We start from the raw sequence: 18,347 nt of genomic DNA on the forward strand, positions 1-18,347 counted from the left end.
GCTTTCCTTCCAGAGGGCTGTTTTATTGGTGGGACATAAGTAACACCAGACACGTGCACCTTCCCCGAGGCTTCTAGAGGGCTATGAAATACGGGGAATATGACTGACATTTTAATTTACTGCAGGACACAGAAACATAATATTGAAGCTCAAAATATGCACGTGTATTTGGCTAATAAATTTTTGTAATAAGGGAAATATTCTACTAAACTAATATTTTCAGAAAACGAATTGTACCGTCATCACGCCTGCCTTTTCCTCGCTGAACCCCCTGGCTTACGTACCCAGCGAGCACTCAGTAACCCAAACCAGCAGCGCCTTACGTCAGCAACCTGAAACCTCCCTAACTACCAGTTTTAGAGATGACTCCCCATAAACCCGTAGGAACCGCTACCAAAAAAGCGGATCTTCAGGCGATCACAGAGCACGAGACGACTCACGATGACGGGGATACGCTTTACAGGAACAGGCAGACGGACAAAAGATGCTTCACAGTAATTTTGTCGGTCAGTCCAGCTTAGAAAATGACTTTAGAGAGCACTTGGTGGCAGATGTAATGCGAAGCGCAGTTTTCTCTGTGCATCCTTAGAGACGTGCTGACCCCACGCAGCGGATACCACACACGGTTGGTAAACGGGGAGGAGGAGGTCAGAGGCAGAAAGCAGCCCCGCAGCGTCGACCAGAAGAAGTTCAGAACTCATTGCTTACGTTCCCAGACCTTAAATGAAGAGCTCGGCTAGATCCCGCGCGTGCTGCACGCAGGGATTTTCCGAACCCGTCTCCAGACAGGGAGCGCAGCCGCACGCGCGCAGTGAGCACGCAGTCCAGCGCCTTCCCAAGACGAGGGACCGCAGCTGGCCAGGCGTGCGGCTGGGCTTCCAAAACAGTGGCACCGTGCTCACAACTGCCGTTCACTGGAAGATTGTACAGTTTTACGCACCTGAAAAGTTGGCCGCACCCCAAAAATTTGAGAGTGCTCAAATTATTTTCCTGCATACAGACATTTGAATGAAGGGTTTGACGAAGCCTTAATGAGTGTTACAAATCAGGAACTGGCACTAACAGCTCTGAGAAGTTGCAATATCTGCTTGAAGAGCTGCTTCCCTTCACTTTGCACATACTCATTTTTTCTATTAAACATAGTCCTCTAGAGCTGGCCGAGTTTTGGAATTTTCCTCACTTCTACATTTTCAAACATGTACTAATGGCATTTTTAAGGAAAAAATGTTTTTTTTATCAGGCAAAGGCAAATCCAATGAACAGATTCTGTGACTTTGTTACTTCTGAAAACTAGTAAGATAACAACATTCACGTCTAGCACGCTAACATAGCAACACATTTAACGAGTAATCACTCTCTAAAATGGAAAAATATTTCTCAGCCAGCTTGCCAAGCGTCCTGTTTAACCTGCAGGGTCTGGCAGGGGTTTTTGTCCAGATCCCTTTGCTGGGCTCCAGGACATGCATCATCTCAGCACAGCTCCTGGGCAAGGACCAAAGGAAGATCCTGCTCCCCTCCGAATTCCTCCTGGGGACCTTCCCAAGCGCAGGTACGGTAGCTCTGCCCTACGCCTACTCAGAAGCAGGCTATCCACCTTGCAGCAGAGACAGAACCTATTTCTTAGCATCACTTCTCTTCACCTACTCCCTCAGCAGCTGTCACCCAGGAGAGCACGAGAAAAAAGTCTGCAAGATGCAAATGGGAGAGCATGTGGCTTGCCACGTGAAGGAGGTGTCAAGTCCTTCCAGCTCAAACTCCCTGGAAACCAAAGCAGTCACCACCCATGCACGCTCCTGCTTATCAGTTATCTGATGAATCCTCCGTTTCAGGGATTTGCTTAAGACACAGAAGTAAAAAAATCCACACCGTAACCAGGCTGCAGCTGCGCCCGTCTTTTTCTGGCTTGCAGAAGACATTCCCAGCTACGACGGCTCGTACACCAGAACTGAGCGTGAACCACCTCCCAGCACATCCTCGCGGGCCGTTTTGGGGGTGTGCGCAGGCACTCAGTTAAAGGTACTTCGGGGAAACTAACCCTAAGGGCACGGAGCTTGCCACCAAGCCAACAGCACGTTCAGCTGCACGTTCCAGTGCTGCAGCACGCTCAAACACATTTATATCGCATTTGGAGAACCAGCAGAAAAAACCCAAGCATTTCTACTGGTGAAAAAAAGTGCTGATGCGACAGCTAAAGAGTAGCTACGAGGTGTGTGCTCGCTGTGAAGATAACCAGGGTGGTCAGGGCTCCAACACAGCTTCCACAGCTCACCCGCCGGTTCCTGCTGCCGAGCTCGCGTGTGGGCAGCACAAACGCTCTCCTTCCCTTCACCCTCAGCTACAATTGCTGACCCAACAGCTCTGACAACCACGTGCCAGGGCGTTATCCGTCAGCAGAGGAGCAGCGCTGCCTCAGCTCTGCCCAGACTTCAGCCTTCCCCCCAGCAGCACAGCTCCTCTGCGGGAGCTGGCATTTCCTTTGGAGATGTTTAAACCCCGGTTATCTGCGGGAATAGAAGCCAGTTCTGACACTCAGGGGTTAGCTTTGTAAAGCAAGTAAAGATTACAAAACTCCACCAACACTATTGACAGTTCCGTGATAGCAATCTCCACGTACAGCTAAATAAGCTTCTTATTTTTGTTACTGATGTGGTCTCAGGGCACTGAACGTTGCTGAGCCAGCCCTGGGTTTCGTGTTTGTTTTTACAGAATGAAATAAGAAAAACATTCACGCCAGGAAAAACTTCTTTCCATCTTGGTAATTCATGCTAGAATGCAAACAAAGATTATTGCTAAAGACAGTCTCAGTGCAACAGCACCTTCCTCTACACGCGTTTATTTGGAGGAACTGGCAACAAATGTTTAGTTTGCTCTCTGCAAACAAGCAACGAGGGAAGATTATGGACTTGCTGATAGCACTGACGTAAACTAAATACAGCGACTGTTCATTCGATGACTCAGACCGCGAGTGCGGAGATGATTATTTGCACAAAGCAAGCCCAACTTACAAATGCTCTCGGTTTTTATACCACATGGAGTACCCTCAACAGCTGATTTCATACTTTTTTTAAAAAATGAAAAAAACCCAAACAAACAAACCAGACCTTTGGCATTCCCCAACATTAAACTGAAGCCTCCTCAACACAAACTAGTCATAAACCACCCACACTACCTCCTTGTTTCTAGCTGCCCAGAGTCTCACCTCACTGGAAACCTGCAGCCGCCTGCGAAGTGCGTACTGCAGTTGCTTACTCCCATCTCAACACCTCCTGAACATCCACACTAACACATTTTTTTCAGGGTAACTCTTCCTGCTTCAATATTCGGCTTAAGTATTTTTGATTAGAATTTGTACAGGATATTCCAAGGTGAATATAACCAGGGCACACTGCCCCAGTAAAGACCATATATTTAACCAAACAAGTGGCAAAGCAACTCAAATGAAATATTTGTTGATTTCAAAAAGTAGTTGAAACGGCAAGCGCTCCATTTCTTTGATAAAGTCTGCCTAAACCAGCAGCTCTTCAGCAGCTACCCAGGGAGATGCTCAGCTCCCGCAGACTCCCAGAGCTTGGACACACTCTCCTACGCTCCTGCCAACCCTGCGGCCACCTTCACCCACGCCACAGAAATACCACCAGTTTGGGAGTCCTAAACCAGTTACAGACTCCCAGATGCAGAATAATGCTGAAATGATCCCAAACCAGATGGTAGTTTGGGCAAGATCTAAATCTGAATATAAACACTGAAGGGGAAAGTCTGTGTATTGATACATATATTCTTCTCAGCAGCAACATTTCTCCTCAGACGTCAGCATGATACCTCACTGTCTGTAACTCGGTCATGCCGACTTGTTTGGCTTTGCAAGGTCCCATCTTGCTTGGTGTTCACTACAGCCTCCAAGTATTTCTCTGCATAAAGCATCTCCTTTGCACCACATCTGTTTCAGCCGATTATCCTGCCAAATATTAAGTTCTAGTCCTTCAAGCTGAATCTTTATTTCCTGCCAATCTATTACAAAGTTTTATCCTATTGCCCTTTTTTCTGCCACTGAGAAAATGCTTTCGTTTGATCTCTGTTCTTTCCTCTAGATGAACACTTGTATCAGAAGAGGCCAGACTCATTAAGACTGGCTAGTCTTAAGAAATGCACACTAATTAAGCAGAAAACAAAATTGGCTTAGTTTTGGTTATTTTTTTTAAGAGTCAAAGGTTAGACACCTGCAGAGCAGCATAGAAAGCTTGAGCTTCCATGCAGACAAAAAACCCAATGGCTTTCAAAACCTCATGACATTGATTTTAAACACCAAATTCATAAAACTCATATGATGCATTTGGACAAATCCCTGTGTGTGGTGTGTTTGGGTAAAACTGAATGACAACATCAAGGAGGCATACAGAGACTCTGAAAATTTAAAAAAACCCCGCAACTCTGAAGAACAGATGCCCTAACTCGGGATTTACCCGGTTTTGCCACCTTGCAGATCTCAATGTTTTCCAAGGCTGAGGTAGACTGAAGGATGAGTTAAGGCTCCCGACGAGAGATTCACATCCCTGCATTCCCCACCTACCCACTAAAGAGTAGCTGAGAAAAAACTGCTTTACAGAAAAGATCCAAGACCTGGGTTATGCCCAAATTATTTCTTAAGGAAAAAGCATATTAAACTAACACATCTACCATATTCCCCTTGTTCAACACAAAATACAAAACTGAGAATCTGGAAAACCCCAATACGCCAAAGAAATAACACACAAAACTGGCTCACCTACATACAAAATCCACTTTTTTTTTTTTAGAAACACTGGAGCCTGAATATGCAAATTATAAAAATGTATTAATTATCATTAATCATTCTTTCACAAAGACTAGAACTAATTGGAGAAATAATTTGAGAAAACTGAAGTACATGACAGAAAGAATTAAGATTCATTAAGTTTCAATTCTCTAGTCTGTCAGCTTGTCAAAAGTAGATGCCTGCCATTCCAGGATTACTGGTAAAAACACCTCATATTTTCCTAATCTAGTACACAATTTCACTCTTCTTATAGCTTTTTTCATGAGATTAACTACATCTGACTTGAAACATTTTTTGTTAAAAGGCACTGTTACAGAGAAAAGTTGTATCTCCACTTCTTTTAATCAGCAGAAATTGAACTGGCTGAAATTCTATTATAAAGCATTTCCAGGTTGACCAGATACTTTGTGTTTACTTACATTATTTGAGAGGTGCTAGCACGCATTCTAGAAAACAAAACAAGATGGCATTTGAAGAAAAAAGCTACATTCAAACAGACATTCACACTGCTCCATACCTACCCCTCGTAAATTCACCTTGACGACTAAAGCCAATAAACAAGCAACAAGTTCCAGGCATTATTTGTCCTCCCGGTAACAGCCCAGAGCATTTGAATATTGCTAAAGCGACAGCAGAGGTAGCTCAGCAGTGCACAGACACAGATGCCCCAGCAATCTAAATCCAACAGCTCTGGCTAACGTCAGCTGCCCTTCTGGCAACCAGCTAGGAGCCAGCCCTGGCGAGCACATCCGCATCGGCCTCTGCCCACGCCCGTCCTCACAGCAGCAGCAGAGAAAGAGGCAAACAAAGGTTCTGTCCCTCTGTCTGTTACCCTGGGATAATCCCCCCCAGGTAAGCTGTGCTGGTATCGACTCTTCTGATCCAGCAGAATAAAACACGGGCCTGACGGAAGGGAGGAGTGGAGCCTTGGTAGTGTCAGAACTCCCATGCGTGTCTGAAAGGAACAGCCTGCCTGCCAGATTTGACAGGGACAAGGTACAAAATTCAATAAACTTTCTCTTTCTCCTCTTTGCTGACGACACCAAACTGGGAGGTGTGGTGGATACACCAGAAGGCTGTGCTGCCATTCAGCGTGACCTGGATAGGCTGGAAAGCTGGGCAGAGAGGAACCTGATGAGGTTCAACAAGGGCAAGTGCAGGGTCCTGCACCTGGGGAGGAACAACCTCATGCACCAGTACAGGCTTGGGGTGGACCTGCTGGAGAGCAGCTCTGCGGAGAGGGACCTGGGTGTCCTAGTGGACAACAGGTTAACCATGAGCCAGCAGTGTGCCCTGGCTGCCAAGAAAGCCAATGGGATCCTGGGGTGCATCAAGAAGAGTGTGGCCAGCAGGACGAGGGAGGTTCTCCCTCCCCTCTACACTGCCCTGGTGAGGCCTCATCTAGAGTACTGTGTCCAGTTCTGGGCTCCCCAGGTCAAGGAAGATGAAGAGCTACTGGAGAGAGTCCAGCGGAGGGCTACAAGGATGGTGAGGGGACTGGAGCATCTCTCCTACGAGGAGAGGTTGAGGGAACTGGGCTTGTTCAGCCTGAAGAAGAGAAGGCTGCGAGGGGACCTTATAAATGCCTACAAATATCTGAAGGGTGGGTGTCAGGAGGATGGGGCCAAGCTCTTTCCAGTGGTGCCCAGTGACAGGACAAGGGGCAATGGGCACAAACTGAAGCAGAGGAAGTTCCGTCTGAACATGAGGAAGAACTTCTTCCCTCTGAGGGTGACGGAGCCCTGGAACAGGCTGCCCAGGGAGGTTGTGGAGTCTCCTTCTCTGGAGATATTCAAGACCTGCCTGGACAAGATCCTGTGCAGCCTGCTGTAGGTGACCCTGCTTCGGCAGGGGGGTTGGACTAGATGACCCACAGAGGTCCCTTCCAACCCCTACTATTCTGTGATTCTGTGTGGGCTTTATGGAGAACGTCACAGCTCTATCTGGAGACGGCACAACTACCCTAGCCAGATTTAGCCTTTGCTGACCACAGTAAGTCAACGTTTTAGCCGCACACTTCAGTAGCAAGTAGGTGGTTTGTTTTAAAATATCAAGACTTTATAAACTTAACACAGCTGGGTTAGAAAATTGTGTACATAATAGACAAAATTAACTTTAAAGCTTACAGAAAGCTACCAACTTTAGTTTACTTGGCAATTAAGGTTAAAATAGGAAGTTACCCTGCAGTGCAGTTAAAGCTTCTATGCTTTAAGAAGTCACCTTATTAGATTTTTTTCGCATACGCTTCAAAATTTACCTTTATTAACGGAAACGGCTCAGTCAACTATGCAGTGAGAAATGCGGGCAGTCAAAATCCGTAACTGCTTAAAATGCAGCACAAATCGTCTCCGTTCTGATCAGCAGCGCCAGGTCTGACATCGCGCAATTCATTTTCTCCATGACTATCACCACCAACACATGAAACATGCATAAGTCTGGCAAAGCACAGATTTTCACTCACTATATACATACCCTTGATTGAAATACAGCACCTGCACAGAAATATCGCCACACTCCAAACTACTACGAACGCCAGACAAAAATGTTAGCGTCAGGTAATGTTTTCAAGGGAAGTCGAACCCGCTCTCTGCTTTACAGGATGATCACCACATATTACTACAGCTCTAGGTCTCCTTCAGCGTACTTTAACCGACAACTCAAAACACTCTTGGTAGTTTCTCTGTAAGCCAAGGCCAAGCAAACGCTGCAAAATTAATTTTTCCCTCCCGAGTCTCGAATCACAAGCTCATTTCTGTTATTTATACTTGACTTATGAGAAACCCGATTTTACACTTAAAGCATCAACTTCAAATACTGTTTAAAATACAACTTATTTGACAACCACTAGAATGCCATCTCTATTTCAAAGCACTCATGAATTTTCTTTTTTTTTTTTTCTCGCCTCGATGCAGTGCTTGTAGTGGAACAAGCAAGTCCTTTGCATCACACATCTGAAAAGCTTCGATCGACTTCTGCACTTGTATTTCTTCCGGCTTTCTCTGAGAGAACAAAGAAGGAATCTTCAAAACTGACGACAATAAAAACATGTTCCTCTACTAGAAAATTACCAAGAAGTTTGCAGAAAGACAAACTGTTCAAAACTACTCTAATATTAACAGCAACTAACAGCATTTCCTCTATTACCATACTATCACAATGTTAAGCGCAAAGGTATTTGGGTACTACGGAACTAGCTTGATCATTAATATAATTTACTTCATAAACATGGCAAGTAAAATTTATAGTGGAATGGGCAATACTCTAAATAATTGTGACAGAAGTCCTCTAAAACACAGAAAGCCATTAAAAGGTTATATTCTTCATACAGAACATAGCTAAACTTACTGTTTTATGTAATAAAGAATTCAGCAAGTTAGGTAAGATCCTAGACTAAATCCGAATTTCTCATGGTGAAGTGAAGATGCAAGCTGTCACGATTCGTCAGTAACATCTACAAAGTTGGAAGAAGTGGCACAAAAACAATTTAATCAGCATTGCTCACCTGCTGCTGCTCAGGCTGCACTTTGAAATGCTTCTCTTCGTGGCAGTAACAGGGACTGCTTAACCAGGCACTAAGCAGGGCATCGACCTCTGCCTTCAGCCTGCGGCAGGGCTGGCAGTGCTGTACAGCCAGGGACCAGTTTTAGACTAATAGCACATCTTACCAAGCGAGATTCATTACTGGAGCCCTCCCCTCTCAAAGAAAGAGAGGGACATACGTTGGACTTCAAATGAGGATTCTCAAAAAGCTGCTAGAGAAAAAAGTTACTAGTCATATTTTAGTTAAACCAAGATTTAGATAGACTGACCCTAATTTTTTTTTAACAGAAGCATTCAGCTGAAAGGAGGAAGAGCTTTATTTCTTTCCACAGAAAAGACTATTAGAATTTATTTTAGAAGGAAGATAGGTGCTTTTTTTAATCAACGCTAACTGAATCTGTTCAGCCGCATAACAAAGAAAACTTTTGTCTGATGACAAGGTAAACATCTCAGAAGAAAAATTACTTCAGAAAGGCTAAGGATAAAAATAGAGCCTTCTAAAAAAAAAATAGTGAAGCTTAATATTCTTTACCTAAAAATTGAAGCTCAGTTCAAAAATCTGGACTTGCACAAGTGAGTCTCATTACCATTCACAGTGGTAACTGGTCACATTTACCTTGGAGGTTACTGCAGCTGCCTGTGAGGAACCTCAAGTGAATCACTGGGGGTAACTTAAGGGATGCACGTTTTAAGCAAGCATGGAGGATTTTACACATACCTGCACACCAAACAGCGACACGTTATGCTGAGACACCCAAGGCAGCCCTGTATTCCTTATTTGTTACCCCAGTCACCTGAGGAAGAACTGCCACGGCTGGCAGTGCCACATCCTCGCCGTAGCCTAGATAACACGAGGCAGGTAATCGTGTCTGTTCAAATGGCCGGCGTCACTCTTTATAAAGGAACTTACCTCGATATCACCATTTTCTGGAGTTCAGGGCATCCGAAGTCAAACACATAAAGCAAGCAAATCAGTCCTACATATCTTTGCCAAATCTCAGACATATTAAACCCAATGAACTACCCACAGGTTATTCTTACATAGCATTTCTCCCGTAGCAAATGCAAGCAAGGTTCCTGTTTTGTGTAGTCATAAGCCTGTATTCCTTGACAGGAAAAGAAAAAAAAAAAGACAGTTTTCGATGGCAGGTGGAAAAAGAAGCCAAACCTCTTAGAAACCATGAAGCCCATCTTCATTACCACAGGATCAACTTTCCTTCCCACCGAGTATTGGTTCTGGCAGAGCCTGCGTAAAGGCAGTCATTGCTCAGGGAGGCAAGTTGTAAGCTATTCGGAGCTCCAAATTATTTGCAAGTGTCAAAATGGAAAAATAACTAAGTTAGTGGAGATCAGAGCAAGACTGCAAAATAATCCTCCCCAAAAATGTTTCCAAATGGACAGCAGTATATTTACACTAGACTGATTGACAGTGCTGGTAAAATACCCTTCCACAAGGAGAGAGGCAAAGGTAGATGCTATGAATATACACAGGGAAAAAACCAAACAAATACAAGCCACACCGACACATTCTGTATAAGTAACAACTTTATTGTAACTTGATGTGCTGAAACACAAAAATATTTTCAGCAACAAGGTACAAAAAGTATTTCACCATTAACATCAGCTGATAAAAAAGGCTGGATGGTTTGATACAACTGTTTATATATCTGAATTCTCTTAATAACTTCCACCCCAAAACAGGCCTAAGTCATTTCACTGGTTTCATTTCTGAAATAGGACTCATTGATCTTAAGCCTTCAAAAACCAGGTTACAAATACAGTGAAGTTCCTTGCAAAACACTTGACATAGTGAATTCCCTTTACAAACGTAGTCCATTTACTGCAAGCAGAAGCCAAGTTGTGAGACTGTCAGTGTCTTGCTAGCTAAGGAGCTAAGCTCTGCACTAAATGCGTTAACAACACCAGACAAAGAGGACAGTTAACATTCCATTTGTCAAAAAAATAAATCGATTAAGCTTAGGAATTTTAACCAACTGCAAAATTCAACAATATTTCAGGTAGCAGTACCTCACATTTGCAATTCACTGTCTTCTATGAAACACAGTTTCAAATACTGCACATTTTATTCTCCCAAGGGAGAAACCCTTCCATGAGGATTTAAAAGGAACAATCTCCATGTAGGTCTTCCACCAACCTTCTGTGCAAAGGTGAATTTTATACTAAATACTCCATGTTTAGAAAAACAGAGTAACTTGTGAAACTAACTTTGTGTCCATGCTTATCACTGTGACATACACTTAGTTTGTAACAGCAAATATTTTTTACATTTTCACAAAAATATACCATTACTCAACTTGTACCTGTAATACTCCACTTTTTGTGGAAGCAAGAATCAACATGCAGAGCTCAAATGGGCAATTTGTAACTTTTCAGCCTCAATCCTGTATCAAAGAGCATTCTCCTCCACCTTTAAAAACACCTTTTACAAAGATCTTGTATCCTGTTAAATCTTCCCTTCATTACAACAGTTCCCTAAAAAAAGGCACAATGTGTTCATAACTTCTGCATGCAGTAAATGGACTAGGAAATAAGGATTATTTACTGAAGCATCTTCCACCCAAAGCATCTCCTTAGGAGAGGTTCAAAGGGGAGAAAAATATATAATACATAACAGCATTTTAACAGCAAATTGAGTCCTCATTTTTAGAAAGTCATTCCTGACAAAAAACACCGCACAGTCATACACACACGCGCACGCACACACAGGACACATGCAGGGTTCTCCCCAGAAAGGTACGGAAGCGGTGGTTCACATCTATCTGAGGGAGTAGTGTTGGCAAGCCAAAACATGGCACCTTCATACGTTATATTCTTAACCTGTATATAAAACTAAGAAAAACCCCTAAGATTTCAGCCTGAAAAAAACTGTCCATTCTATTAGATAGTTTTATATCTGCTGCACTTAGAACTGACAACTGAGGTTTTGAAGGGCAAGCTCTTGAGATGTGGCCAATAAAACCAAGAAGCTCCTGAAGCTGAAGGAGAAGGTTCTAATTACCAGCTATCCTGTTCCAGTGAGAACACTGCATGTAGTTAAATAAAGAAGAGGTGAATAATTAGTGCACTCACTTAAGAACACAGCAACTGGTTTACCTTTTTCTTAAGAGCTGACAAAACTTAAAAATACACACAATAAATAAACTCAAATCTGAACCGATCAATTATCATGGGGTTCTTTTTTCCTGTTAGTGTAATGTATGGTATACACTGCCCGACTCGAGAAGTGGACACTCTACGACGTAGATACTATTACAGCACAGTGTCTGACATTTTTTGGTACAAAGTGTGCTATTAAGCTTCTAAAAAAAAAAAAGTCTTCACAAAAGTCCCTAAGCTTTCCATTAGATTACTGTATGTTGTTACTTTAGAACAAGCTGAATTGGACACTCATTACAGCATTAAATATTCAAGTCACTTTTTATGTTAGGGCCGCAAGTTTTACCAGTGATGAGTATGAGCATATATAGTCCTAACACATTACACAGTGCAGCAAAAACATCACTATTTTGGAGGGAACAATTATCTTTACATCTTATTGTGAAGAATGCATATGAGACCATATTTTAGATAAATATTTTTAAATTGATAAAAGGATAAATCTCTGTAAATATATAATTTGATGCCTTATGTACTATTAAAGTTTCTGATTTGACACTTTATCTATCATAAAGATTTAGTCAGAAGGTAAGAAGAAAATGCATGTTTGGAGGTTATTTTATTCTTCAAAATTGGACTGGGCATTTTTTCCAATCTACCTCTGCTAGTGGTTTACTAGATGCCAAAGTATAAAACTATATACTCTTTCGTCTAAAAATTTTGTTCAGAGCAATTCAGATGAATCTTAATGAAGTGAGGATGGAGACAGATTCTAAGACAGCAAACAATCTGAAATTCTTCCTCTCCTCCCTGCATATTTTTTTTTAATAGGCAAACTAAATCCCTTATGCAAACACGTTTATAAGTTAGGTGAGATCTCCTCCCGTTCCCCACTGCTAAACCCCAGTCTTCCCAAAAACCAGAAATATAGCATATTATCACTACTACAGTAAACTTAATGCAATAACTCAGGAAACATTTAGAGTGTGCACTACGGCAGACTTTTCCTCCCAATTGTAAACAAAGCTATCAAACACTGAGGATGTTGGTATTAAAGCTAAGGTTCATATAATGAAGAACTGGCCCATGACAAGCAGTTTACACGTTTCATCCTTTTCACATTACGCAGAATTTCAATACCATCCACAATGCTAGTACAATAACTGAAATGCAAGACTGAGCAAGTCTCTGCTTGCAAATAACATCTGACATTTCAGGGAAAGATTCCTCTTGATGTGTACATAACCTCCTTAGGTGTTAACGGAAGCTGCGCACGCACGTCAAGATGGGAACAATCCCTTGAAAAATTTTACCATTCACATGCCTTTTTCAGATAAGCAAAAAATAATTCTGTTAAATATGAAAGCTTGCAATAGCCACTTTCGATTGAGTCTTAAAAAGACATGCCTTTCTTTTCTAACAAAACTAAATCCCATGTGGCTGTGGGCATCTTAAAATGTATCTAAAAAGTTAAGCCACAATTACCTGTACCTCATTAATTCATCAAAAGCAAAATATATATGTACCACACAACATACAAAAGTTACACATTAAAAGTGCATATTCAGAATCCATTTGGCCCATTTCTTCAATTTACATTTGGTCATTCTACGCATCCTTTACTTTTCTATGTAACCATACATGTGGGATGTATTTTCTCCATATACAATACTACTCTGTTTTCACATTGAAGCTTTTACCTCTCGTTCAGTTCTGCATTAGATGTAAACTAATGATGGACCGTGAAGAAACACAAGCAAGAGGTTTATTCTGTGTTTCTTTCTACCATTTGGACAGCTTTGACACACACACAATAAGCTTTACAAACCGTAATGAAAATACATTTTTGGGCCAAACCATTGCATATTTGCCCCCACAATGAAAAATAAATTATGTTCAAAGCAGTATATTGCCATAAATAGCCTGTAGGCATTTGCTGAAGGTAAACAGGCTCTCCCCATGTTTAGCACTTGTCTAAGGTACATCACATGCCTCAGTTTCAAGCGCTTCTAATGAGAGGCCAGTTAAAACCTTCCAGTTAGCACAGGACCAAACTATAATCTTTTTTTTCTTCTGAAAATAATGGAAGATCCCTTTCAAAAATTAATCTTCAGTTATCAACTTTACTGCATTATGGAGCTAGTGCAATCCTGCAGAGCCTAGTCAAAAAGACAAGGCACATTAAAAAATAATAATAAAAAAATCAAGATACATTACACTATATGGACTAGAGAGTCATTGAAGATAATTTAAGGCCTTTCAGTGAACTAGAGTAATCAGTCTAATTTAAAGCTGAGGATTAAACCATAAATTATCCATCTGAAAAGCAAACAATAGGCTTTTTCAGCTTCTGTTCTGTGGACAAGGATAACAAAAACTCTTGTTATGGTTTGTGAAAACACCTCTGGACATGGAGGAGCAGAGTCAATTCAATTTTTCTCAAGTTCATGGAAGATTTCATGACTGTTTTAGCCGTTTGCGTGGAATGCCAAACTGTGGACACTGTGCAGATGCTAGTGCGCGAAAGGCCTCTGCTACTAAGTGAGGGTGGGAGTGGATCATGGACTTCCAGCCTGCTGTTTCCATTATGTCTGTTGCTTGGCTGAAAACAGAAGCATTAAGAACAGTCACATAATTTTACAAACCAAATGCACAAACGCACAGTGGAGAAGAGCAGGCAAGGCAGAACTACTGCAGAAGCACAGCTGAGCATTATGAACCAACAGACTTTACGAACACAAGTAAGGATGCCATCAGAAAGTAGCAAATTGCAATTTGGGTATAGTAGTATCATCACATGTAGGACAGGGTACTTTTTCTGCTGTACTCAGCACCAGCAAGACCTCAGCTAGAGAACTGCGTCCAGTACTGGGCACCGTGAAGGTAATCACCTTGAAATTGCTCAGGAAAAACAATAAAAATAAAAGGAAAACAAGAAGAAAATGAGGTCTCGTGTAGAAAAGCAAAGCAAGGGAAGACATGATAATCTCATTACACAGAAGGGCATGCTCAGTTTGGGGAGAGAGAAGGATGACAAGATGAATCAGCCGAAACTGCAGCAAAAATGATGTAGACCATATACGAGAAAAAGCCACGAAGACAGATTAGATGGCTGACTACAGAACCATTCACTGGCAGCTCACAGCTTGAATACCAGTGGAGCATACTTGAGAATATTCACTCTTTCAGTACGAGACCATAAACTACATTCAGAATGGCTTTCAGTGGCCACTGTTGATTTTTAACTAACACAGAAGCAACAACAGATTTCAGCAAGTATCACACTGACATCCAGGAGATTAAAAACAATGTCTTTGCTCAATGTATACATTTACTTTTTTGTGAAATAATAGAAAACAGAAGAAAAAAATTCACTCTGCACATGAAGACTATTACACTGGTTGGGATGCATGCCACACTGACACAGGATAAATCTGTAATTTGGAACCAACAGGTTATGCATCACTCCCAAGTTTCCATTGCCCTGTGTTTTCAACAGCCTTTCATGAACACCCTCGTACTGTCTGAAGAACGCTGTCAAGCATAAAGTTAGCAGCTGACCTCTACACTATACGATCTCAAAAAAACATCTGCAGATTTCTAATGCAAACCTTTAATCACGTGCTGCAAGTCAGCAGAGGTAAATGCCTTGGGGAACAACACCAAAGTTCAGACCCCCTGGTGCCCAGAGTCAGTACATTAAGCCACGCCCCCTCACATTATTTCCCTGATTTATTGTGGATGTTTCAGTTGATGCAAAGATGACCAGCATTTTTACTAGCAATTATCCAAGGCAGCAGTCAGCTCAGTAAGTTCCAAATCACTTGAGAAGGAACACAACTAGTTTACATTGTTATGTATTCTGACTTCTCTTTATTAGATTTTCTACTGGTATTTTACTATTTCCCTTCTACCACCCCCTTCCTTTTCCACATCATGCCCAATCATTAGGCCTGTGATGACTTTTCTTTTTAAGGAGAAACACTCTAATTTTAAAAGTAACTGGTGCAATACAGCTTTTAACTTCTCCGGAGATTCTGACAGTAATACATACACGCTCTGCTGTCCTTTTACTGTTTCAGCCTACCACTGGCTATTCTGCAGCCGACTGTCTTCTACTCCATGATTCACCTGAGCTGTTCTAAGCATATGCTGCAATCAGTGCCACATATTCTCAACCAGTTTCCACTGTAGGCATGAGCACTTACAGAGTCAGCCAGATCAAAGGGACCTGACTGACTAGTTGTGTGGCCTCAAGAGTGCTAGTGCTGGCATGCAGGAAGGCGCACAAACACGTTGCCAAAGGCAAAAAGAGCAACTGCCCTCCCTTCTTTGGAAATACTGCAGGCTCAGATTGACTTAAGCAAGTCTTGAAACCACAGCAGGATTGCCACTCCTCCAGGCAGAAACCTGGTTAGTCAAGAGAATGGTTTCTTTCCTCTTGTGGTGGCTGCTGCCACCATCTCACAGCACTGATATGTCCCTCGGAGAGGAACAAAAACCAGCTACTGTTACGATCTCGCACTGGAGGGCGGATAACTCTCCCTATCATTTGAAGGGAAAGTCGGTCATAACTGGGTAGCATCTGCTGAATCCTACTTTACTTACAGTCAGTGACTGGCCTCAGCAGTGTGGAAATGAAGCAACAGTTCTTAAGCTCTGCAGTCTATTTAGCAGTGTTTGTACAGAACATCGTGAGGCAGGGAAACTTACTTGCTATTCCAGTTTTTCCCATCTTTACACCCAAGTTGTCTAAGAACACTGCACCTGTAAGAGAGAACTACGCTAATATTGAAAAGGTACACAAAGCATAAACACAAATATATTCAAAGTCTCATAAATATTACTTGCCTGTTAATAAAGTCTATTGCTTGTGCTTTTAACTGTTCAGCGCTGTGCAAATCTGCGAGGATAAGAATGTCAGCAACATTTTCTACCGAGAGGTTACTACAGAGTGCTTCTTCACACATGACCTTCAGCCGTTCCAGTGCATACTGACAGGAGAAAAAAACTACACTGATCATTCTTCAAACTCATTCCTTCTACCGCTATCTCTACAGTTTTTAAGCCAGTTCCAGTCACGAAAATGCTTGGTGCCTCCCAAGCTTAAGATCAAACCGCTTCCAAACAGGTAATTCAAAATTCATTATGCTGCACCGAAGTCCTCAAATGGCAAGACATGCATTGGGTTTGACACAAACTGATCAAATGCTTTACCGGGAGAACTTTTAATAAAATAACTCATTTAGAAGTTTTCATTTTCCTTCAGTTTGGTTAAGGGAGGAAGAGCAAGGAACAGACACGGGCTCTTTATCAAAATCATCAGCAGACGGGTTTATATCCCAAAGTGAGGGGCAAGAAATTATACAATGGAAAGTTTAATGAAACTGTCCAGGGGAAAATACATTAGCCTGTTTCAAACTTGCTTGTTCCAAGTTTACTCCCATCCCCAACTCTGAATTTCTTAATTTCTTCCATACCTTTGACACAGTCTACCAGAAAATTGATGTAAAATAATTACATTCCCACATTATACTTCGCATGAATAAACAGTGCTGCTATTTTGAAGGATGCCACAGTCTGAAACAGGTTTAATTCAGCTGTATACACTTCTACTGAGATCTTAACCATGCCGCTTAGTTTAGTACCCTTCAGATACAGTTTAAGTCTGAAAAGAATTTTAGACATAAGTGGCATATATTCAAGTTGCCACTCATACGTTCGTATTAGCAACTGTTCTATGAAAGGAAGAAATGCCACTGAAGCAAAGCCAAATTACTGGGCTAACTTCTGTATTTCTAGACCTATGCATTTTTACTTCCATTTTATTACTATACTACTCCTCAGGATACCTCTGTTTACAGTAAATAAATATCGATTATAACAAATCTGTACCTACCAGGTAATACAGCAGTGTAATGTCTTTGATAACGTGCAGAACACTCATTTTTAGATTATTTCACATTCAGAAAACATAGCAGAAAGTTTCTAGCAGTTTTTAACTGTTACAAAAAGCTATAGGGACGTCCTACCTCACCATTTTTATTTCTTGTTATTGCAGACAATCATACAACTGGACCTTATAATACTCTCTACATTTACCAATTATGCTCTAAACAAAAGCCAGCATTGCACCATCCCGCTTGGGTGTACTGAAACTTGACAAAACACAATCAGTTTCGGAAGATGACATGCTGGCAACAAGAGATGAAAAGAATAAGAGCTGTAGGTCACCAAAGCCAGGGCAGTGCCAGGTCAAGAGATCTTGAAGAATTAGAACAAATTTGCCAGAAAAAAAAAAAAAAAAAATTATAATTGTTTCTTGAAATTAGCTACTGGGATGACTTTTCTTAACTTGAATGACTTATATTAGGATTATGAGAACAGACAAGTCTTCACCACTAATGTTTCATGGATATGACCGCACAACCAATTCAGAAATTGCAAAGGTACTTTAGGGAACTGCCACACTCTCAGCTGAGAGTCAAAAAGTTTCAGATTACACAAAAGCGAGTATTTTCTGGATTCTGAACTACTTATGCCTCCTCAGTGAAAGAAAACTGTGTGTCCTCTGAAGATAGCTAACTAAAATTTCAACTCCAGCTGCAAAGCAGTGAAGAAAAAAGAAGGTATTGGGTCAAGTTCTTAAAAAGTTAGAAAACTAAGTTATGATACGAAGAGGAATAATCTCACCTTAATTGCTGTGCTAAGTCCACTCATCTCCAAAATCATAGTAGAAAAAGTATTTTCCACAGCAACAATTTTAAAAGACTATAAGGTTCCAATACAGAAGAGATGAATGATTAGAACTACTATGTTTGTAGGGAAGACAAAAAAATTAAAGTTCTGAAGTAACACTACTCCAGAGAGCACAGCCAAGTCAAACACTTGTATAAAT

The 18,347-nt window shown here is 41.5% G+C and overlaps 1 protein-coding gene across 1 annotated transcript in view; it reads right to left on the bottom strand.

The window, feature by feature from the left end:
- Positions 1–9,859: 9,859 nt before the first annotated feature.
- SPOPL (speckle type BTB/POZ protein like) overlaps positions 9,860–18,347 on the bottom strand; it is a 39,166-nt gene continuing 30,678 nt past the window's right edge. Inside the window, exons 9-11 of the mRNA XM_075430352.1 lie at positions 16,301–16,443; positions 16,163–16,216; positions 9,860–14,051 (exon numbers count right to left, since the gene is read on the bottom strand). Coding sequence (XP_075286467.1) covers positions 13,907–14,051; positions 16,163–16,216; positions 16,301–16,443 — 342 coding nt within the window. The 3' untranslated portion in view covers positions 9,860–13,906. The remainder of the gene's footprint in view (positions 14,052–16,162; positions 16,217–16,300; positions 16,444–18,347) is intronic.

The sequence above is a fragment of the Opisthocomus hoazin genome, chromosome 9 (assembly GCF_030867145.1).
Source record: "Opisthocomus hoazin isolate bOpiHoa1 chromosome 9, bOpiHoa1.hap1, whole genome shotgun sequence".
Taxonomy (NCBI): domain Eukaryota; kingdom Metazoa; phylum Chordata; class Aves; order Opisthocomiformes; family Opisthocomidae; genus Opisthocomus; species Opisthocomus hoazin.